The 24847-nt window shown below is 36.2% G+C and overlaps 2 protein-coding genes across 2 annotated transcripts in view; one reads left to right on the forward strand and one right to left on the reverse strand.

Annotated features, from left to right (window-relative positions):
- LOC142171746 (uncharacterized) overlaps window positions 1-4555 on the reverse strand; it is a 38686-nt gene extending 34131 nt beyond the window's left edge. The window contains exons 1-3 of the mRNA XM_075235443.1: window positions 4225-4555; window positions 2212-2541; window positions 1828-1986 (exon numbers count right to left, since the gene is read on the reverse strand). Coding sequence (XP_075091544.1) covers window positions 1828-1986; window positions 2212-2541; window positions 4225-4555 — 820 coding nt within the window. The remainder of the gene's footprint in view (window positions 1-1827; window positions 1987-2211; window positions 2542-4224) is intronic.
- Window positions 4556-17248: 12693 nt separating this feature from the next.
- On the forward strand, window positions 17249-20312 carry LOC107829215 (nuclear intron maturase 1, mitochondrial-like). The gene has a single exon (XM_016656684.2). It carries the CDS (start codon window positions 17300-17302, stop codon window positions 19415-19417), a length of 2118 nt encoding a protein of 705 aa, XP_016512170.2. The 5' UTR covers window positions 17249-17299; the 3' UTR covers window positions 19418-20312.
- Window positions 20313-24847: the final 4535 nt, after the last annotated feature.

Genomic DNA, 24847 nt, shown 5'->3' on the forward strand with positions numbered 1-24847 from the left:
GGCCCGAGTTAACTTTTGTTAACTTTTGGGAATTTGTGTAAAGATCAAAGCTTTATTATTTTGGGTTGTTTTCTATGGCTTTTTTGATATTATTGAGTTTTTCTTGACTAGATTTGGGTCATGTGGAGTTGAATTTGAATGGTTAGGTGACTTTTGCTTGATTTGAGGTTGCTGCATGGAGGTAAGTCTCTTTCTATCCTTGTAAGAGGGAATGCTCCCATAGGTGATATAATTGGTACTTGATACATGATTTACGAGACACGTATATGCAAGGTAACGAGCGGTTTTGACCATATCTGGTATTATGTACTTGAGTTGTGCTTTTATTGAATTATGTGAAGTTGTTATTCATGTTCAAATTGATTCTATGACTACGGGATAATTTATATTCATGCTTTAGGAGCATGCCTAGGTTTATGACTTGTTGATTTGACATAAGGGATTACATTTACATGTCATACTTTCTTATAAATTCATGGTCATATACTTGCCTTATTTTCTTCATGATTTAGATGGGTTCTATGGCCTAATTAACTCACGATAGTATTCTAATTAAGACAGGACATATTGAATAGCTTATTGAGCCATTGTGTTAAGTTGAGTTACATGATTTGCCAGCCATCACTTGGCCATTTCAGCTTTTATCCGTATTATTACTATCCTGTCTTGTGCCCTTTTATTATATTGTTTCTTAAACATATGCATGAGTGAAAAATTGGTTATTGAGGAAGTTGAGGATTTTGGCATTTCTGGCACTTGAGCGAATATTGGTACTGATTATTATATTGATGATATTATGAATTGGATCGGGTTTTACACTGCAACGATTGATTGGTGATCATTAATATAAAATGATCAATACTTGGATTATGAATCTATCACTCTGAAGTTAGGTGATTACCCATGTTACCTTGGGCCCTGTGAGCGTAGGCACCAGTGATTCTTTTGGTGCTTGTTGGACATGTGGCATGTGTCAGGCACATGGATTTGTGCTGAGTTATTGAGAAAGGGATCTTGAACATGAACATGTATATTTTCTTAGACTCATGCTATTAATGATGAAGGTTTTGTTGACTGGTATCATGCTTTATTCGGATATTGGGATGCTGATATCTTATTTGGTTTGTGTTAATATAAAAGCATGACTAAATTTTGTATGAGTTGTATATTGAGCTTTTATACTTGTTGATGATATCATGTCTAGTTTCATGTTAGATTATTCTCTCATCTGCTTATTTTACTTCTAGTGAGTGTCCGAGTCAACCCCTCGCCACTACTTCTTCGAGGCTTGACTTGATAGCTATTGGGTACCATGGTTTGTACTCATACTACACTTTTACACATTTTGTATAGGTTCTGAGGCTGGTGTGAGTGGAATTCATCCGGGTTTATAGGATCTTTTATGGAGACTTCGTGATGAGCTGCTCTACTTGATCGATTCACAGCACATGGAGTCACCATCTCTACTTTTTTCTTATGTCTATTTACTTTATTTAGATAGACAATATATTCAGTTGATTTCTCATATTCTTGTTAGATGCTTGTGATGATTGCGACATCCAAGTCTTGGGCGATATTAGCAGTTGTGGTCGTGTTTAGACCCTGCCTTGGATAATTATCTATGTTATCAAACTTGAGATTTTTTGGTTTTCTTATCTTATTGAGTATTTTGTTAAAGTTTGATTATTTGGCCTTAGAATTATGATTGTTATTGTGTTGGCTTGTCTAGCAAGCGGGTTAGGCAGCATCACAATCTTTGGTAGAATTTTGGGTCGTGACAATATTGCTTTTCTTTGACTTGAGAGATTAATGATGATAGAGACGAACCTTGCAGTATGAATCCACCATAATCTAGCTCAGATATACAAACTCCCATATTTTCTAAACTACTCAACTCCCTACCCATCACCTTTTTTTCAGCTCTGAAATGTGCTAGACTTTCCACTGAATTATGACTTAGAGCATCTGCTATCACATTGGCTTTACCTGGATGGTACAGAATATCCAAGTCATAATGTTTGAGTAGTTCCAACCATCTTCTTTTCCATAAGTTTAATTACTTGTGATTTGTGAAAACATCAACAAGAGCGCTATGTAAGTTGTGCCTCCATATCTTCAAAGCGAATACCACAACTTCTAGTTCCAAATCATAAGTTGGATAATTCTGTTAATGAAATTTCAATTTCCTTGAAGCATAAACCACAATCTTACCATTTTGCATCAAAACACATCCCAAACTTATAGCAGAAGCATCACAATAAGCTGTAAATACTTTAGTACCATCTGGCAATGATAAAACTGGTGTAGATGTCAATCTATCTTTCAGCTCCTTGAAACTGTTCTCGTAATCTTCAGACCAACGAAATTTCACCTTGTTTTGAGTCAATTTAGTTAATAGTTCAGATATTATAGAAAAGCCTTCCATGAACCTTTTATAATAACCAGCCAATGCCAAGAAGCTTCTGATTTTTGTTGTCATCGTTTGTCTTGGCCAGTTCTTCACCGCATCAACCTTTTGATTGTCGACTTTCACTCCTTTACCTGAAACAATATGGCCCAAGAAGGCCACAGACGCGAACCAAAATTGACACTTTGAAAACTTCATATTGAGTTCTTGGTCTCTTAAAGTCTATAGTGCTAGCTTGAGATCTTCTGTATGCTCTTCTTGACTACGAGAATATACTAACATGGCATCAATAATGATGATCACAAAGGTATCTAAATATGGCTTTAACACATTCTTTTAGTAACTCAGAAATGTTGCATGAGAATTTGTCAACCCAAAAGACATCATCACGAAATCATGTCCATAGCGAGTCCTAAAGACTATTTTTGGAATATCCTTCTCCTTTACCCTCAACTGATGATAACCTGACCTCAAATCAACCTTTAAAAAATATATTGCGCGTGCAATTGATCAAACAAATCATCTATCTTTGGTAGTGGGTACTTGTTCTTGATGGCTACTTTATTCAATTGTCGATAGTCTATGCATATTAAGAGATAACCATCCTTCTTCTTGATGATTAAGAATGGTGCACACTGAGGTGATACACTTGGGAGGAAACCTTTGTCTAATAAATCCTTCAACCGTTCCTTCAGTTCTCTCAACTCTGCTGAGCCATCCTATATAGCAGAATAGAAATCCGCTGAGTGTCTGGAAATACATTAACTTAAAAAACATATCTCTCTTTCTGGAAGAATACCCAACAACTCTTCAAGAAAGATATCTGGAAACTCATTCACCATCGACATTGATTGAAGTGTTAACTTTTCTGTATCTGCCTCTATAACCCTTACGAGATGGAAAATATACCCTTTATCCAATATACTATTTTCCCTAAGATAGGAAATAAACCTATCTTAAGGCTCTACAACACTAGATCTTAATTGGATCATAGGTTTATTTGGAATTGTAAGAGTAACTATTTTATCATGGAAACCTAGGGTAGCATAATAGAAGGCAACCAATCCATCCCCATCATGGCATCGAAGTGTACTATCTCTAGCTCTAACAAGTTTGCATGTGTGTCTCTACTCTAGACTGTTATTAGACATTTCTTATAAACTCTGGTTACAATCAAGGTCAGATTAACATGGGTAGTTAGAGTAGCTGGGACATCTAATGGCTCTCACTTTTGTTTGAACTTGGACGCATTGTATAGGGTAAGATAGGAATAGGTAGAGCATGGATTAACTAATGCATAAGCACTTATGGAGTTTATGATAACAATACATGTGACGACATATGGAGAAGCTTTGGCATCCTATCTAGCCACCATACCATACATCATGCATGTAGCACCCGAAGTAGCCGTAGTCCCACCTTTGTTTATATTTCAATTATAGTGAGTCTGATTACCATGAGCAGGTGGTGCTGTCGAACCTGTAGCTGTATTATTATCTGGAACTATAGAACTTTTTTATCCTAACCTTGATGAAGCTTTGAATAATTCACCTTCATATGATTTGGATTCCCACAATGATAGCATGCATGAATCCTATACAAGCACTACCTTAAGTGGGGGACACATTTCCCATATGTGATCCTTTATTGAAAATTCTGAATGTTGTTATTATGAAGATAGGGTTGACTCTAGAGATTCCGGCCACTAAACTTCAGTCGAGGCATCAGAAAAGAAGAACTCACAGATTGCACATTAGACTGAGCTGGTGCAGAATTAACCTCATTGGATTGGTTCTGCTAGAAACCCCCAAATTTACCACTAACACTGCTGTTGAATCGAGCCTTCTTATGTTCTCTTTCCCTTTGCTGTCTCTTCCTATCCTCCAAGTGTTTTGCAACACCAACAATAGAAGTGAAGGTGCAACCTGGAGCAAACGATGCAAAATAAGTTTTTCCATGAATATAGTCACCCACGCCTGCAATAAACCTCTGAATTCTGTCTCTTTCATCGCAGATGACAGCAGTTGCATACTTTGATAACTGCACGAACTCTATGTAATACTCTTTTACACTCATCTCACCCTGCCTCGATATTTCAAACTGGACTAACTTTGCATCCTGGTCAGCCTGAGGTACAAAATTTTCCATAAAGGCATCCTCAAATTCCTTCCATGTGACAGGTAGAACATTTTCACCTCAGTCTGCTTACCATGTGGTAAACCACACATCAACAACATCTTTAAACCTGTAGGCTGCCAAACCAACCGCTACAGTACTTGTGCATTTCATAGCCCACAAAGGCTTCTTTTCATCTTGAATAAACTATCGAGCATCATCTTGTACTCTGGTTCCCTAGAACTCACGAACCCCTAACTTGATGAACTAGGAAACCTTGGATTAATCGAACCCTAATCATTTGCAGCATGTTGCACATTAGCTTGATTTCCTTGAGCCGCAAGGTTGGTCAATAATTGGATTGCATCCCTGGTACTACCAAACATTTCCCCTATATCTGGAGGTAACACAACCTGAGCAACTTGAACATGCGGCTATTGAGGCGCTTGAGCATTTGCAACATTGTCTTCAGAAAACCAGCAACTCTAAAACATGAAGAAATGGCCCATAGCCTATCCGAAATACACCCAAGGACCCCGGGACCCCATCCGAACATACCAACAACTTCCATAACATAATGCGGACCTACTCGAGGCGTCAAATCACAACAAATAACATCAAAACTATGAATCACACCTCAATTCAAGCCTACTGAACTAATGAACTTTCAACTTCTACAACTCGCACCGAATCATATCAAATCAACCCGGAATGACCTCAAATGTTTCATGAAAGTCCCAAATGACACATCAGAGCTATACCAATTCCCATAATCTCAATCCGAATCCGATATCAAAAAACGTAACTCCCGGTCAAACCTCTCAGCCTTCCAAACCTTCAACTTTCTAACTTTCGCCAAAATGCATCATATCAACCTATGGACCTCTAAATCAAAATCCAAATACGGATTGTCTAAGTCCAAAATCACCATACGAAGCTATGGGAATAATCAAAACACCATTCCGGAGTCGTCTACACAAAAGTCAAACTCCGATCAACTTTTGCCACTTAAGCTTCTAAAACAAGAACAATTCTTCCAAATCAATCCCAACTCATCCGAAACCAAATTCGGCGACACACGCAAGTCATAATACACAATACGAAGCTACTTGAGACGTTAAGCCACCAAACATGATGCTAATTCTCAAAACGACCGATCGGGTCATTACATTTTCCCCTCCTTAAACAAACGTTATCCTCGAACGTGCCAAGAACCGTTCTGAAGCCACGAAATCACTGAATGAACTTACCATACATATACTCGCAGGTGATCCCACGTCACCCCAATCCACATACACCCGAAAACACCATCTCAACAGAATATTATTCCTTCCACTCACATTAATAAGCTTTATAACCAAAATTTTCACCACACAATCATTTCCCAAAGACCCGATTCCCACAAAAACACACTGTATCAACCTCAACCAGCTGCCACAGCTCATATATACACCCACAAGGTATGACCACGCGGCGTAATATATCGCCCATATAGGGGTGAGTATGAAATATGAAATACGGTCGACGTGCCGAGAATGATATTACAACTGTGGCCACTTGTGCCAATGAAATGGGAAGATGTGTGAAAGATTATGAAATGACCTGTAAATCCTTTAAATAATAAATTTTTTGGGAGTATCGTTTTGTCACCGAGGAAGGGTAGGTTGAAATAACCTAATCCTGAAACTACACGTGTCGGTGTAGGAGTGATGGAGGGGTAAAATCGCCGTGTTGATATGATGAGATTTTTCCCCTTACATGGGATGAGATTGATGTGTTGAGATAATTCTCCTTAAATGGGTTGAGATGATTGCTAGCTGGTTTTGATGTGATATCGACCCACATGACATTGTGGTGAGACGGCTTAGCCGACCGGACTGAGATCGGATGCCATGCCGCGCACATGGTGGTGTTGTGAGTGGATGTCTCGGGATGAGATGACTTAGCCGATCAGACTTCATGCTAAAAGAACAGTGGTGTATCGGTGCTAAAGATCTCCCAACTTAAAAATATTCAAATTTAATTGAAACTTACCTTTCTCTTAACTTGACACTTTAATATTGTTTGAGGTTCCCATTGATTCCATGTTTCCTTCTCATTATACTATTACTCATTCTATTGAGAGGGTGTTTAGTTTTACATGCTAGTACTATTCCATATGTACTAACGTCCCCTTTTTCGGGGGCGCTGCATCTTTAATGGATGCAGGTGGTGCCACATCAGGCGGCGTTGATCAATGATAGCAGTACACCCTATCCTCAGCTGACTTGGTGATCCCCACTTCCTTTCGGGGTCTTGTATCTTTTGCCCTCTATGTATAGTGTTTTGGAGGTATAGCCGGAGCCTTGTTGCCGGCACCATCATACTACTTTGTTGTATCCATTAGAGGCTCATTAGACATAGTGTGGGTTGTATCTTGTTTTGGGAAAGTTAAACTAAAGGTGTTGTATTTGTATCATATGTTCCACTTCAAACTATGAAAGTGTATGTATTTTTAGAATTATCATGATGACACCCTTGTCCGTGGACATCCATGGCACGCAAAATAAAAAGTGAAGATCTCGAGGCGCGCTTTAAGGTCTTAAACTTTTTAGGAAATATTGAGGGCCTTACAACAATGTAGAATCAAAATTCATTGGAAAATACTTTTATACTGAAAGAGTTATACTTGTCTAAAGTCAAGGGATGCATGACATAGGACACCCTGTTCCACTTAACATTTCCGACTTATTCCAACCAAACCATTTTTACTTCTAAACTTCATCAACATGCTCCAAATCACTTCTCTCATATATTTCCGTGACCAAATAATGTGCTCGATTTAGTAGGTCTCCTTGGACACTCAAAAACATTATTCGCAAATACCGTTGGTTCACTTTTAAGATATTAAACCATTAGAAAATTTTATGGGGCCTTACATGCGGCACCATCAAACCAGCAACCTGGAACAAGTCCAAACCAATCTGAAACACGTTTGAAACTCACCCGAGCCCCCAGGGCTCCACACCAAAAATCCACACAAGTCTAAAAGTATCATACGAACTCGCTCGTGAGCTTAAAATACCAAAATAACATCTGAAACCACAAATCGGATACCAAAACACATGAAAATTATAAAGAAATTCAAGAATCGCTAAAATCACAAGCAAGCGTCCGATTCCTGCCAAACCTACTCGGAAATACACCAAACTTTGTAGACAAGTTCCAAATGACCAAACATGCCTATTTCAAGTCCTGAAATCCGAACCTGATAGCCATAAAGTCATACCATAATCAAACTTAGGAAATTTCTAAACCTTCAAATTGCCAACTTTCAGCAAAAGAGCCAATTCAACCTAGGAACCTCTGAATCCAATTTTGGGCATACGCCTAAGTCCAAAATCACTTTACGAACCTATTAACGATCAAAATACCGTTCCGGGGTCCTTTGCACAAAGGTCAAATCTCGGTGAACATTTTCAACTTAAGCTTTCAAGTGAAGAACCGATTGTTCCATATCAATCCAAATCCTCCCCGAAATGAAACCAACCATCCCTGCAAGTCATAAAACCACAAATACACATACAGGAAGCTTCAAAAGGGAAAATGGAACTCAAATACACAAAATGATCGATCGGGTCATTACATTCTGCCCCTCTTAAAAAAATGTTCGTCCTCGAACGACTATAGAGACATACTTGAAGTGCCAAAAAATATGAGGATAACGGATGCACATATCATGCTCGGTCTCCTAAGTCGCCTCCTCGATCGGTTGAACTCTCTATTGAATCTTCACCGATGCAGTATTATTCGGCCTCAATTTCCGAACCTACCTGCCCAAAATAGCCACCGGCTCCTCAACATAGGTCAAATCCTTGTCCAATTGCACTGAGTTGAAATCTAACACATGTAATGGATCGCCATAATACTTTCGGAGCATGGAAACATAAAACACATGGTGAACTGTAGATAATCTGGGTGGAAATGCAAGTCTGTAAGCCACCTCATCCACTCTCACAAGAATCTCAAAAGGACAATATACCGAGGGTTCAACTTGCCCTTATTCCCGAACCTCATCACACCTTTCATGGTCGAAATGTGAGCAGAACCCTCTCACCCACCATGAATTCCACACAACGAGATTAGTAGAATAAAAAACTTAAATCATTAAATAAAAACTGATAAATAACATAACATTGTCAAAAGCTGATCAAATGTCATACATCCTAAAACCAGTAATACAGAGCCATAAGCTCTACTGAGAGTACACTAGAAATCTCAAATACATCACTGTTTTGTAATACAATAAATAGTAGTAAGCATAGTATGAGTACACCACAAACAGTACTATCAAGACTAACCTCGGTGAAGTAGTGATGAGGTTCAAGTCAACACACTCACTAGACATATAACCTGTGCAGAATATCAAGATAGAACTAACAACAGAAAACATAATCAATAAATGGCAACAAAGAGTAAGCATGTGATAATGCAACAAATTAACCGAAACAAGCATGTGATAATGCGACAAATTAACCGAAACAAGTAAACGCAAGGTGAAATCAAGTAAGGTAAAAAATGACATATTTTAATCATCAAGCCATTCCAACACAAGATTTACAACAAGATTCACCTCGACGTACCACACATCATAATCACAAATCACCCTTATGACGCCGTGTGAGCTTCATATTTAAAATATTTTCCCCAAAATATCTTTACGCGCATAAGCCTCTTATCTATCCGCATGTGCATCACAATGAAGTATTTCCCCTTACTAGCAACACGCGCATAAGCCCTCTTGTCTCGCCGCATGAGCATCAGTATACACACTACCCTTATATTGTTGCATGCACATCTCATTCATAACACAACAATCAACTGCACCACACATGCACATATACCACCACATCGCCGAAACAACAATACCAAAACCTTAACAATACATAACCCATGGCGCAACAACAATATGAACAAGAATCTCAATCATAACACAAGGGTACGAGGAGTGAATAACAATAAGAGTGCTTCAAATAACAAACAATTCAAATTCAAGGCAAATTAATAGCCTAAGGTCTAATCCGGTCAATTACAACACATACTCCCGTATACACACTCGTCACCTCATGTACACGTTATTTCACACAATACAAATAATGCAATTAGACCAAATCCTAAGGGAACTTCCTCCAGACAAAGTTAGCCAAGATACTTACCTCAATTAGGCAAATTCAATACTCTAAAAATGCTTTTCCCTTAAAGTTCACCTCTATTGTGCTCAAATCTAAGCAAAAACAGCTTAATAATATCAAACAATGCAAGAAAAGCCAATTTTGATTAATAAAGTTAAGATATTTAAACAACTCTCCCAAACTCAACAAAAGTCAACCATGGTCCTTCCCGGTCAAAACACTAGTCAAAGGGTAGATCTCGACTACCCATAACTCCACGAGTCCATATATGTGTTTGGTTTTCAAATCCGAGTCCAATTCGACTCTCAAATCTCAAATTTATATTTTTCAAAACATAGTCAAAAATCCCCAAAATTTCTCTTCAAATCCCATGATTTAGATGTTAAATCTCATAAATAATCATGTTATATAATTGAAATTGAGTCAAAATTACTTGCCCCATAGCTTTGTATGAAAATTTCCTCCCACCAAGTCTAGGGCTAAACAATGTGATAAAATGAGACTAAGTCCCCAAATCCCAACCTTTTGTTCAACTGTGGATGTCGCAAATGCGACCACTCGCAAATGTGAACATGGATCGCAAAAGCAAACCATGTCAACCCACAGAGATGCTGCAATTGCGACATAGGCTTCACATTTGCGACTACAGCCTCTTCGCAAAGACAACCATATGGTTGCAAATGTGACCTACCCAGACCTAGTGCTAACTTCGCAAATGCGATCAAGGCGTCGCATTTGCGACACCTGATAACCCCCTTCCCTTTTCTCAATTGCAATGTTATTTCTAGCAATTGCGATAACTGCAGCACCATCACATCAGTAACCTAGAACAAGTACAAACCAATCCGAAATACGTCTGAAACTCGCCCGAGCCCCCGGGGATCCACACCAAACATCCACACAAGTCTAAAAATATCATATGAACTCATTCACGGTCTCAAAACACCAATATAACATCCAGAACCATGAATCAATTAGCAAAACACATGAAAATTATAATAAAACTCAAGAATCACTAAAATCACAACCAAACGTCTAATTCCTACCAAACCAACTCGGAAAGACACCAAATTTTGCAGAAAAGTTCCAAATGATCAAACGGACCTATTTCAAGTCCCAAAACCAAAATTCGAACCCAATAGCTATAAAGTCAAACCATGGTCAAACTTAGGAAATTTTTAAACCTTCAATTGTCAACTTTCGGTAAAAGAGCCAATTCAACCTAGGAACCTCCGAATCTAATTTAGGGAATTCACTTAAGTCAAAAATCACCTTACGAACCTATTTGACCATCAAAATATCATTCAGGATCTCTTGCACAAAAGTCAAACCTCGGTTAATATTTCTAAATTAAGCTTCCAAGCTAAGAATCGATTGTTCCAAATCAATCCAAAACCTCCCCTAAATGAAACCAACCATCTCCGCAAGTCATAAAACTATAAATACACATTCGGAAAGCTTCAAAAGTAGAAATAGGACTCAAATGTACAAAACCACCGATCGGGTCGTTACAGAGGAAACTTAGCTTTACTACTTTCTTTTGTTTTTGTTTATTCTTTTTTAGTGTATTATTTTTGTAGTATTTGTTTTGTTTTGTAGGATTATAATCATAGAAAGAAAAACCATTGAATGTGTGCAAAAGTGAGAGAGATAGTTAGAACTAAGTATGGGATGCCCACACAAGACCATTCCTACGAGTAGTCTAAGTACCCTGTGAGATGCTATTGCTTCGGCCTTGGTCTTTAAGGGAGTTTCTTCTCCACCCTCATTATTTTTTCTTTAGTCGTGCATTGGGGACACCGTATCTTTTGAAATGTGGGGTGAGAGAGTTCATTTGATAATTAGTATCATTATATTAGTATGTTAACTTCTTATTTGTTTTAGCTACTTATTTTGATTTTAGGTTGCTTGCATAGAGTAGTAAAACTCTTAGTATAGTATTTAGTTATTTAGTATTCTAGTAGACTCTTAATTTGGAAAAAAATAAAATATATGGAAAATTGAAAATAAAAAGTAGAAAAAGATTGGACTTTTTCCGACGATGATCTCATATACCTTTTTCTTGAGGGATTAAAGTCTTAACAAAAACACACAAAAAACAGATAGAAACAAATCCAAAAAAATTATCTTTTTACTTTTCTTAGGTAGTAATAATCCTCTGTGGTTTTTCTTTGTCCCTCGGTTATTTTTCATGGGATGTAACTTGAACCGGATGTACTTTTTTATCTTTAGAGTAGATTAGTATTTAGGAAATAAAGGAGAAAGAATTATGAGGTTCCTAGGAGCCTTTTGACTTATTTGATAGTAGCATATTGAGGCCTTGGCAAGTGTATTGTCTTCCCTGTGTTATGTTGTTCTTTGATGATGCCTTATGTGTTGGATAGCATATTTTATGACGCCTATGTCTCATTTTCTTGACTTATGTTCACTTTGTACTTTATGCTTAATATCTCTTGGCTCCGTGAATACTTGCTTGATTTGAGAGTCGGAATGGGGTTTTCCTGAGTGATCATATGTCATGTCTAGTGAGATTTTTTGTAGTCCATGTTATTGTATTTGTGTCTAGAACTTGCCCGAAATGCGAGCTGAAGCGAAATCCCAGGTGTTGCTCGGTTTAAAAAATAATTTTAGTCTTTCCGTGATATTTTTGAATTGTGTTGCTTATCACAAATAAAATTATTCTTAGTTGGACTTTTTGAGCCTGTAGACCTTTTATTTGGCACCCGCATTACAAGCCTATAACATTTTATTCTTAATTGACATTGTTTTGATACATTTACCTCTTAAAGCACTTGAATTGTAAATAGCGCTAGAAAGAAGTAATAAAGGAACTTGGGTAATGGTTGAGTGGAACCAATAAAAAGGAAGAAAAGTGCACTTGTATTTGAAGGAAAACACCATTAGTGGGGAGTACAAAGTACCAGAAAAATGTTAGAGAAAGAAAAATAGTTGAAAGAAAAGAAAAAAAATCGTGAAAAGAAAAAAGAAGAAAAATATTAGCAAAAGAAATAATGAGATCTTGTCCTTGATAGTGAGTGTGAGTTAAAATAGTGCTAAAAGAAAGAGGGAACGTTTTTGGGATGATCTTATTTGTGAAATTAAAGGTGGGTTGAAGAAATTTTCACTTAAAGTCGATTGTATGATGTGTTAAAGTGCTTAGGAGGGTTAGTCACTATTCTTAAATATATCCTTCACATCCCTTAGCCCACATTACAACCATGACAAATTCGTAATTGATTTTATACCGAGCGAGACTACATTAGTAGAGGTTAACATAATGGGTAAGTCTATGGTAACTTTTGCATGCACGTGACTTCTTTTCGAAAGTGACTTTTGTCATATATGTGTGAGTCCTTAAAAGACTGCGTATTCTTCTTGATTTTATCATGAGGGCACATGGTTTCACGAGAGATAGGTTACGTTATGAGACTTCTCTATAATGTTGAGTGTTCAATCCATAAGTTCATTGTGACATTGAGTCAATTTTTTATGCTAGGAAATTTATGAGTATGTTGTTTATGTTTTGACTATTTATGAAATATGGCATAAATTATGGGAAGTGTGTGTTGAAATGCATATGCTAGAGCTAAATTGTCGCTATCAACCGTGGTCATAGGTGTAGTGTGCTTTGAATGTTCTAAGTTGCAAAGTACTCAAGGGTAGAATGAATTATTGGTTGACTCGAGGGCGAGCAATGTTTAACTATGGGGTGGTGATGTTTGGCTATAATTCTATGTTTTTAGTACATTAGTTACATTACATTTAGGTGTTTTAGAGATTATTGTGCGGTGTTTGATCTTAATTGAGTTGCTTTCATGTGAAGGACCATTTGAACGCAAAGTGGAGGGAAAATTGCACAAAATGATGTTGAAATACAAGAATAGAGCACGAAAGAAAAATCGGCGCAAGGCAGGGAGGTGACCAAGCCACAGAATGCGCCCCACTTGGCCGAGGACGAGCTCAAGCTCTATTCTCACCAGGCCTCGCGAGGTTATTTTCTCGCCTCTTATTAGGCCACACGAGAATAAGACCTAGCCTTAGACAGGCTTTTCAAGTACCCTTGTCCAAGAGAAAATTGTTTCCTTGTTGATTTTGGACTTGGAAGTTTCGACCCTACACCTATAAATAGTTCTTGAACTCTTTTTTGAGGGGGAAATTCGACTTTGGAGAGCAAGAATCCACCCTGGAGGCCGGAGTTCATTGGATTTCATCTTTCTTTCGCCAAACTTGGTAATTTTTATGTTTCTTTGGATGATTTATCATTTGGCTACCATGCCTATATGGAGCTAAGCTTCACGTTCTTGGGTTATGGTTCTTTCATTACTATTGTTATTTGGATATTGTTTTTGGTTTCTTGATTAATCATATTGGTTTACTTATTCAATCTTGTTCTTAGTTATTTGATTATGGGATCACCAATTAAATACTATCTGTGAATTTAGAATTGAACTCAAAAGTGGGAGTTCTAGTTTGCACATAGGATTGACTAGAGCAAGTTCTTGAACCTAGGCATTGGGGAATAGATTCGTGTTTAGGATAGACATATGCTCATTGTCTTTCTTGGTTATTATATGGGAATTATAAGTGCATTCTAGTTGATTCTAACTCTATAGACATATAGGCGTTATGTTAGCTTGAATAGGCGAGTAAGAGCTCGACAGATTCTTATGAGCAATATTAACCCTATCAACCAATAAATCAGATAAATTAATTAGTCAATTCAATTTAAAAATACAATAGGATTTTTAGATGGTTCATAACCCTATATCATTTTCACCACATTGATAATATAAAAATCTACTCTTCCTTTGTTCAGAGTTCACTATTTGTTCTCTTTATTTTAATAAATAAACACTTCTAAGTTTAATTCTTGTTTAGATAATTAGGTGTCACGACACAAATTCCTACCGGAGCCGCGACGACGCCTAACACTGCTCGTTATGATAAACCATCAAAAAACATGCGGAAATAAATATCAACAATAATAGGAAATAGTCTCAACAGCGAAATAATCACAAATAACTAAAATCAAGTAACAACAATACAACTAAAACCATCCCACGACCTGGGGTTACTGAGTACATGCGCGTATAGAATAACAATATTTGAATCAAATAGAATACTGTCTGAATAACTAAATAGTGTTAACATATGATAAAGGAAAGGGCCTTCAAGGCCTATGAATAGAACAACAGTGCTACCTCGAGATCTCCAACAAATCCGGATCCGGCTCCCGGGAAATTATCACGATCAACAACACCTAGATATGCATATGAAGTGTAGAGTGTAGTATGAGTACAACATACCATATGTACTCAATAAGTATCAAGTCTAACTTCGGGCTGAAAGTATAAGTAGCAAGACTAACCTCAATATTAATACCAACACGGCTTTATCGCCCAAAGTCAATCATCAATCCACTAAAGTCTCCATATGCCAACATCTCATAGAAACATAATTCAATATACCATAGAGAATATACCAATGTGCTACAATACACTCAAACTCGTGTAACGTACAAGGACACCAACAACATGTGAGATAATATATCAAAAATGCATTGATACAGAGATACAACATGCGAATATAATATCATCATTGAACAGTATGACTACGGCTAATGCAAATAGGTCAACATAGCAAAAATAGCCCTATCGTGTCTCAAACAAATAAGCAGATAGCCTAGACATGATTTCTAGCATGAATAATAACTCACGTAGTCATACAAATGGAGAAAACATGATATCAAAGATGCATGAGCAAAACAAGGCATATAATAGCCTAAGATTCTACCCAGATAATGAAAGAACTACGATGCATGCATATATGCTTGTAATCTTGCACATACGCCACCCCAAACATATAACAAATATCACCGACAGTAGGAAAATTACCCTCAAACCAGGCTTAGGCAAGATACTTACCTCATCTAGGCTAGTCTTTAACCTCGATTCATGTCAAAACCTCGGCATTTCCCTTCAATTGCACAAATACGAGCCAAACAACATTCAAGGAAGTCAACAATGCATTAGGAAATGAACTCAATCCATAAATCTTTGATCTTTGAAGAAATTCTCAAAATTTAACAAAAGTCAACCCAGGAACCAACACCAAAATCTGATGAACCACACCTGTCGAGTCCAAATATGTAATTAGTTTCCAAAACCGAGTCCAAATCGGCACTCAAATCCCCAAAATACACTCTCTTAAAGTGTAGGCAAAACACCAAATTTCCTTTCAAAATTGCAAGTTTTAGGTGTAAACATCCATGGGTAATCAAGAAATAAAGCCAAATCCAAGTGAAATTGCTTGCCTCTAATGGAGGCTAACTCCACCATCTTCTCCGCCCTATGTACCTCGACCACCTGATCGAACTTCCCTGTGTATACTACCTTCGGGCTCAACGCCCAAATTTGCATTTAGGGTGACATGTGAACTGACATAGACGGTATTTGCAATTGATGCTCCCTCGAGGTTGGCCTGAGGCACCTCGATTCCTGGGGCGGCTATATTGTCATTTTCCCCATGAAATCCAAGGCTGTTGTCACCATGTGTAGGTGCTGCTTATGAGTTTGACATGTTTGTCTTGAAAACAAAGATTCTTACGAGAACAAGTGTAAAGTAGTGTGTTATTGAAATTAGTATTAAGCAATCACTATTATCCTTAGCCCCACGGTGGGCGTCAAACTGTTTACCCTTAAAATTGGATAACAATTAAACTTATAATGTGGATTTAAGGATACATGATTTTACTTAATACCAATTAAAAAATATGAAGATTAATGATAGAATTGTACAATAAAGTAAATCAAACCAGTATTTGAGTAGAACTCAACCCTTGAGTTAGAGTATCCTCGAACTGGTTGATGCAGGGACAATAAAAATACAATAAGCTGAAGAACAAGAGTGTGAGCGAGAAAGAAAATTATATTGCTTTTGTATCAGTTGTCCCCACAAAATGGTTAGAACTTCCCTTTATATAGTAGATGAATTCTATATATGGTACAATTCTAATTACAGAAGGAAATCCCATGATTAGCTAAATAACCGTTCTTGATTCGATCCGTTCCGAGATTTCCGCCATGATCTTCGACCAGTCGCGAATATCTCGCTTTTCCATTATTACGCTATCTTCGGTATTGCTCGGTGCGTGTCTTATTTGGTCTCGATTGCTGTCTGCCTCGATCTTAGCAGGTGTCTCGAATTCCGAGCTCGGCACCTTGTCTTCGTGCCTTGACCCGATCCGCTTCGGGGTTGACCTTCGATGCAACGTCTTGGTCTCGGTCAACATAGAAAAATCGGGTGGACACGATTTTAACCGTATACAATTCTCATAAGTAGCTTTACTCCACACTAAAGAGCTCTCTTTAACTTCTTCAATCTGTGATTGAAAATAATGAAAAGATTAGCACTGAAGTCAACATGCCAATTTTCCTTCACAACATCTTGAAAAGTAGCATGATCTAGAAGTTAAGGAAGTTATTGTTGTTTATGTAATTTTATTTATTGCAAAAAGAACATTAAGAAATTGGTATCCATTGGTTCGACCGTAAGCATGCCCGTTTGTTAAGTAAAAATAGACCCGATTCAATTTTGGAACCTCCTAATGCCATCAGCGACATTTACATGCACGAGTCTGCTGAAATCTCAGATGTCACTGAGAACAAAGTTCAAACACCTTCCGTGCACCAAGTCCATCCGCTACATCTCCCACCTCTCGCGCAAGCCCCGCCACCGCAACTCCATTCCACTGTCACCGCAACAAGACTCTCATGCCCTCCTCAAGGAAGACCCAGTCGAAATTCTCTCTAATCTCTGGATCAAAACTTTCTCTCAACCTCAAAACCCCTTCACTAACATTACCGGTTTTCTCTCAAAGCTCGATCTCTGGGTCCTCGCTTACCAACGCACCTATGCTCATTTCACTGGCTCTTTCCCACCCCGCAACGCTCTCCACTCCCACGTCTTATCCGACATCTCATCCCTCCGGAATACTGTTATCCATGGAAAATTCCTTTGGAACGCAAAAACCCACCAATTGATTCGCGGCCCTAATGAAAAACCCATTACGGAACAGCTCTCTAGGCGTCAGCTTCACAATATACTGACCTCTAAAACGCCGCCGTTTCAGGACATTGTGGTACAACAAGTTTTACTCATGATTCTTGAACCCATTTTTGAGCCTAGGTTTTCATCAAAGTCCCATGCTTTTCGTCCCGGTAGGAATCCTCATACTGTTGTTAGGACCATCAGAAGTAACTTTGCTGGTTATTTGTGGTTCTTGAAAGGAGATATTAGTGAGGTTTTTGATGATGTTGATGCTAATGTTGTTATGGGTAGTCTTGAAAAAGCTGTGAAGGATAAGAAAGTGTTGAACTTGATCAAATCAGGGTTGAGAGCTCCCGTGAGGAGCCGATTAGGAGAGGAGGAGGACGAAGCAGAGAAGGATAGTAAGAAAAGAAAGCAAGGTCGGACGAAAAAGAGGATTTTGAATGAGAACGACCGTAAGCCAGACCCTTATTGGTTAAGGACATTCTTTGAGTTTGCTCCACAGGAGGCTGCTAAGATACCCAATTATGGTTGTTGTGGAATTCTTAGTCCTTTGCTAGCTAATGTGTGTCTTAGTGAGCTCGATCATATGATGGAACAGAAAATAGTTGAGTTTTTTAGGCCTTGTGAGCGAGATGCGATATGGAAATATTCTATGGATGACGGTTGTCATAATCCTGCTTGGCCTGAGTTTGTTCCTTCAAGTGGGAAAGAGAAGACAAGGAAGATGGATTTTATTAGGTTTGGTGGTCATTTCTTGGTTGGAATTCGAGGGCCTAGACAGGATGCGGTGGAAATGAGGAAAGAGATAATCGAATTTTGTGAGAGGATATTTGGGGTCAGGTTGGACAATTCAAAAATAGAGGTGGAGCATATTAGTAGGGGAATTCAGTTCTTGGATCATATTATTTGCCGTCGTGTAATTTATCCGACTCTACGTTACACAGCGAGTGGTGGTAATATAGTGAGTGAAAAAGGTATAGGGACTTTGCTCTCTGCCGCTGCTAGCTTGCAACAATGTATTCGCCAGTTTCGGAAGCTCAAGCTTGTGAAAGGTGATAGGGATCCGGAGCCACTGCCTTGCACACCAATGCTTTACTCAGGTCAAGCTCATACTAATTCTCAAATGAACAAATTTCTTGAGACAATGGCTGAGTGGTTCAGATATGCTGATAATCGGAGAAAAGTTGTTGGGTTTTGTGCTTATGTGGTTCGCAGCTCTCTGGCTAAGTTATATGCTGCCAGGTATAGACTGAAATCTCGTGCCAAGGTTTATAAGATTGCCTCCCGTGATTTAAGCCGTCCATTGAGGGAGCACACCAACAATTCTGCACCTGAGTATTCAGATCTTTTGAGGATGGGACTTGTTGATGCTATTGAAGGTGTTCAGTTTTCCCACATGTCTTCAATCCCATCATGTGATTATACTCCGTTCCCAAGGAACTGGATCCCTGACCATGAGAAGGTGTTGTGTGAATATATCAACTTACAGGATCCTAAGTTTTTCTGCCAGCTGCACAAGTCAGTTAAACAGCACGGTATATGTTTGCCTCAAGATGAGATATCTGATATTGTGTGGGAATATAAGACTCTTGGGGTGCGAAGCTTGTCACAGAGGTTATGTGGTGACAAGGGGATGGAAAATTCTTCTCAGAAAGTAATGGCGGCATCATGAACCTGGCATGAGATATGCAAGTTAATCAATAGATGTTGCTATTGGTGGTGCCAACTGGCTTCTTATTTTAAGAAGCTAGATGATCCATGTCTATCTTGTGATAGATAATTTTATAGCTAGAAGTTGATCTTATATAACTATCCTGGAGAGCAGATTAAGCTTGATTGAAGTGAGCAGATTCCTTTATGAAATAAAAACTCAAAACACATTCATGTGATGGACTTGGATAGGTATGAGGGAAGAAAGAAGTTACATCTTCAGAAATTTTTTGGTCAAGACAGATTTATGAGACCATTGCTTAGTAAGTCTATTGTAAAATTGCTAATTCATATTGTTGAGACTTGAGTGGAATAACTGCTTTGAAAATGCATCTATAAGTTGGATGAGTTTATGAAATGAATATATTATTGACACATGGCAGATGTGCTTTTAGCTTCAGACTCAAGCCCTAGCCATCTTCACACTCCCTACCACAGGAAGAATAGCTTCTTTTGAAATGTATCTATAAGTTGGATGAGTTTCATCATTCTCAACACTTGAGAGATCTGCTTTTATCCTCCCCCATGGAAACTCTGTGATCTGCTGCAGTAGGATGAACCAGAGCATGAATATCCTGCCAAAGCTGAATTAACGTGATGGAGTTCTTGCGACTGATGGCTCAGAAGTTATGCTGAAATAAATGAAGCCAACAAAAATAAAAGTTGCATTGCCTAGACATTTCCTGCAGCAGAAAAAAAGTTCATCTTCAGCTTGAAATGCCCATATATTGTAAAGGGAGAGCTTAAGGGTTGCCTACACATTTTCTGCACAAGGATGATTAGCATAGCTTTGTAGAAATGATTCTGTAAACAACGATTCCTCGCTCTTCACTTTGGTAAGCTCCTCATTGACATCATTAGTAATTTCCTTACTCTGCTCATTGATAACATCTTGCTCTATTTGCCAAAGTTCGTATCTTGGCTTCTTTTGCTTGAACTAAACTAAACATGGGTTGTGTGGCATAGGAGTATGCATCTGCCATTACGCAATTGGCCTTTTTGGAGTAAGAATTTTGCAAAAAATGTTAGGTCTTTCCTACGGGTAGCTCCTCCATGATGAATGTGACTTTTCTGACCATTGTTAAGCTATACTGCTTGGACCCTTCAAAATCCACGCCGCACCCGTTTCGATCCGCCACTATTTGGGTGTGGGTATGGATCCACATCGAATTTGGTCAACTTACCTAGGGTGCTTTGGCTACATCTATGACCAAGAAGTATATATTGATTAGGTATTTGGTTTGATCTTTGGGTTTATGTCATATATATATATAGCTCAGTGCACGAACCATCCTGTGTTCACGCAGGGTTCGGGAAGGGCCGCACCCCAAGGGGTTGTGATGCAGGCAATCTACCCTGATGCAAGCATCAGTGGCTGGCTGATTCCACGGTTCGAACCCGTGTCCTATAGGTCACACGGAGATAACACACACTCTCTCTCTCTCTCTCTCTCTCTCTCTCTCTCTCATATATATATATATATATATATATATATATATATATATATATATGAGAACATGATGCATGATATATCTTATGAATAAAATCTTAGGTACCCATATAAAGAATTAAATTTAGTTTAGTTTATTAACTTTAACTAATCGAAATATAAGTCTAAATATGTTGTAATATACATTTATTGGCCCTATTGCAGCACCAGTATTCGCACTTGGATCCATATTCCTGAATCCGAAAATATATGTGATGAAGAATTCGAGCTTTAGATCCGCACCTGAGTCCGAACAACATTGTTGATGAGAATCAAAATCTATCTGACAATGCATACACAATTGGAACTCTGGGTGAGCTGGGAACCATAGGTTAAATGACTTTATGGACTGTATAGATTTCAGGAAAAAGCTATCGAGTTCTTCACTTTTACTGAAGTCAAATGCTTTTTAAGTAAAAAGACCTGCTGCTTAAGTGAAAACTGATTCTCTTTGCTTTATTTTAGATGACCGCGTTTGCTTAGACGTAGAATTTAAGGGAAAAAAGACTTATGACACATTACCTAAATATATAAAAAAAGTTATGACTGTGGTGTTCGGTTTGGCTTGCGTACACCTCAACTGTTCCACCAGGTTACCTAATAAATAAGCTAAATATACATAATATACCAAAGGTACCAGTATTATCTTGCGGTTTTCAACATCCCAAGAGTGTGTCATCAAATCAAACAGAAAATGTTAAGATTAAATAGTTTACAACTATAGAAGTATCAAAAAATGAAAAAAATGGAATCTATATATATATTAAAGGAATAAAGTTACCATATATAATTGACATTGTGGTTAAGCCAAGTGGCAAGCTAATAAATGTCAATAATATATGGTAAGTTTATTCTATATTTGACTATGTTAGTCAAATACAAAAAAAAAATACAAAAAAATAAAATAAAAAATAAAAAAAAATATATATAAAAGTTAGTCATATGATTGCATATGATCATTAACCGAATTAAGTATGATAACATGATAACAAAAGATAAATTTCTTTTTTATTTTAATTCAAATTTAAAAATGTAATGACATGGCCGGTCGTTTCGGGAGTTATAGCCCCGTTTCTCCCAATTTATAGATAATGTTTTTAAATTTGAATTAAAATAAAGAAGAAATTTATCTTTTGTTATCATGTTATCATACTTAATTCGGTTAATGATCATATGCAATCATATTAGGAACTTTTGTTACCTTAATTCAAATTATTTAAATACTACTTCGCCTCTGGCAAAAAAGATAAAAAAAAATACTCCATATAACTATAAAACTCTTCTACATTTAAAATTATATAATTATAGTTCTTTAAAACAACATAGCTAGATTTGAATAAAGCGAATTTCTTTTAAAATAAATGTAATATATATGGTAAACGTCTATGTTTATTCAGATAACAAAAAAAAGTTTAAAGTTGATAAAAATTTACTTACATATATAATGAAGTAAACCTACATGCTGGAGAAAGAAACATTACAAAAATCAATCAATATTCAAAACAAGTTTTTTTTTCTTTTTGAAAAATGTTTGTTTGAAGAGTCAATTTGTATAAATGGACATCAAACAAATAACAAAACTTTGGCTATACAATTTCTATCATTAATTTCTATTTAACACCTTCAAGGAATTGAAGGGTATAAGCCGAAACCTTTTCATTTAGCTGCAGTCAAACCAACATTGCAAGGATATAGTATTTTTTTCATTGAAGAATATTAGTTTTGAATCATTAGATTATGTGAAAGATTTTTTTCCTCAAATTCAACAAGAGGGATATTGGTTTCTAATTGATAGTTTCTATAACGATTTTCAAGTGTAACAAAAAGTATATTTAAAAAAAATGGTATGACGTGAAATAGTTATTTTTAAAATGTAAACAAATTATTTCGAAATGAGATTATTTTTTAAATTATAACATAATTTTTAAAATAAAATTTAAGATATTTTGATATTTTAGTAGAGAGTTTTTAAAATAATTATAATAAAAGTCATATCATGGATAAAATCAAGAAACCAAAATCTTATGGATTATTACATAAATATCCAGCCAGATTTATTGTTTACTTTTTATAGCTAATATACATAGATGATATACTGACAACACACGATTATACACATGTTATATATAAATTATATATAAATTACAGATCCTCAACTTTTTAATTTAAGTGGTTGGGTGAGCAAATGCTTAGGTTGATAAGATAAAGTCAAAAGAAAAATATGACAGAATTTCAACCAAAGACAAAATATAAATAAAGTTTTTATGTAGACAATTTCTATTAAAACTCATCCTTTTATTACGAAATAAATTAATTTTTTGTAACAAAAGGAAGAAAGACATAAAAAATAAGATTAAAGAAAATAAATATAGAAAAATATATATGAAAAATCTAAAAACTAGAAATAAGAGACGACAACAAATTTCTTCTTCTGTTTCATCTTTGTTGAGTGTAAAAAATTTGGAAGCCGATCTCATCGATTTCAAATATTTTTTTCAACTCAAATACATAGATTATAAGATAAGGATATCTTAGAATATTTTTTTTATTTACATTGTGTGTCGTTTTTAAAAAAAATCACTATTACTAACAAACTGATATGATATTCGAATTTGAATTTAAATGCAATTTAAGTAGTTTGCATTGAGGTTAAGCCAAGTATGGTGTTGAAAAAAACTACTTGGCAATTTTAAGATAATATATGCAATATTATATAAAAACAATCAATTAATCTAACATTTAATGATTCAAATAACAAAAAATCTGTATATGTAGGGTATTCTAAATTCAAAATCCGTGGCTAGAGATATCGATAAACTCAAAATAGAGTCATACTGAAATAAAGTTTCACCGGCCAAAGAATCATTTAAATTTTTAGATAGCCGATTAGAGTGAATTTTAAATTAAGGATAATATCTTCACTTGTATCATTATAAAGATAATCATTATTGAAAAATATATAATATTTTATAAATTAAAATTTCAAAATAGAAATATTTTTTTAAACATAAAAGCATACCAAATAAGAATTCAAGTCATAGTAAAAGAGTCACGTCGTAACCAAAGAATCGTTCATATTGTGCCAACCTTTGTGCTTTGCCATAGCTCATAAATACGAATTATTATTTCCCTTTGTGACCTTTTTTAGGTTCTAATGACACCAATAAGAATGGTGCAAAAATAAAATTATCACTACGAGATTTGAGAAAATATTAGCCTTTTTTCATGTAGTGTTTCTTAATTAATATCTAACGATTATCTATAATTATATAGAAGGTTTAAATTTTAAGGTTATTTACATATAATTCAAATAACTCAGATATTTAACATGGTTAATGTCAAATATCAAAATGGAGTCATACTAGAAAAATAATCACTCGCTAAAGAATTTTTTCAATTTTAGATAGCCGATTAAAATGAGTTTTGAATTAAGGATAATATTTTCACTTACATTATTATAAAAATAATTATTATTGAAAAATAAAGTTTTAGAAACTGAAATTTTAAAATAGAAATATTTTTTGAAAAATATCAACACACCAAATAAGAGTTCAAGCAGTAGTAAAAGACTCAAGTCGTATCCAAAGAGTCCTTCGTAGTCTCAACCTTTGATTGTTTTGCCATAAATATGAGTTATTATTTTACTTCCTGACTATTTTTTGGATCCAATGACATCGGCGAGAATGACACCAAAAAAAAAAAATAGAATTATAACTAGGAGATTTGAGAAATGTTTAATCATTTTCATGTAGTGTTTCTTAATTAATATTCAATGATTATCTATATTTATCGAAAATATTTAAATTTTAAGATTATTTACATATAATCCAAATAACTCAAATATTTAACATGGTTAGTGTGCGCGGGTGCTAATACTAGTGTTAATATTAAAGAGCTTACAAC

The sequence above is a fragment of the Nicotiana tabacum genome, chromosome 17, assembly GCF_000715075.1.
Source record: "Nicotiana tabacum cultivar K326 chromosome 17, ASM71507v2, whole genome shotgun sequence".
In the NCBI taxonomy this organism is placed as follows: Eukaryota; Viridiplantae; Streptophyta; class Magnoliopsida; order Solanales; family Solanaceae; genus Nicotiana; species Nicotiana tabacum.

What these genes read in the sequence shown, in the direction of transcription:
- LOC107829215 (XM_016656684.2), top strand. Translation starts at nt 17,300, where the DNA reads ATGCCATCAGCGACATTTACATGCACGAGTCTGCTGAAATCTCAGATG.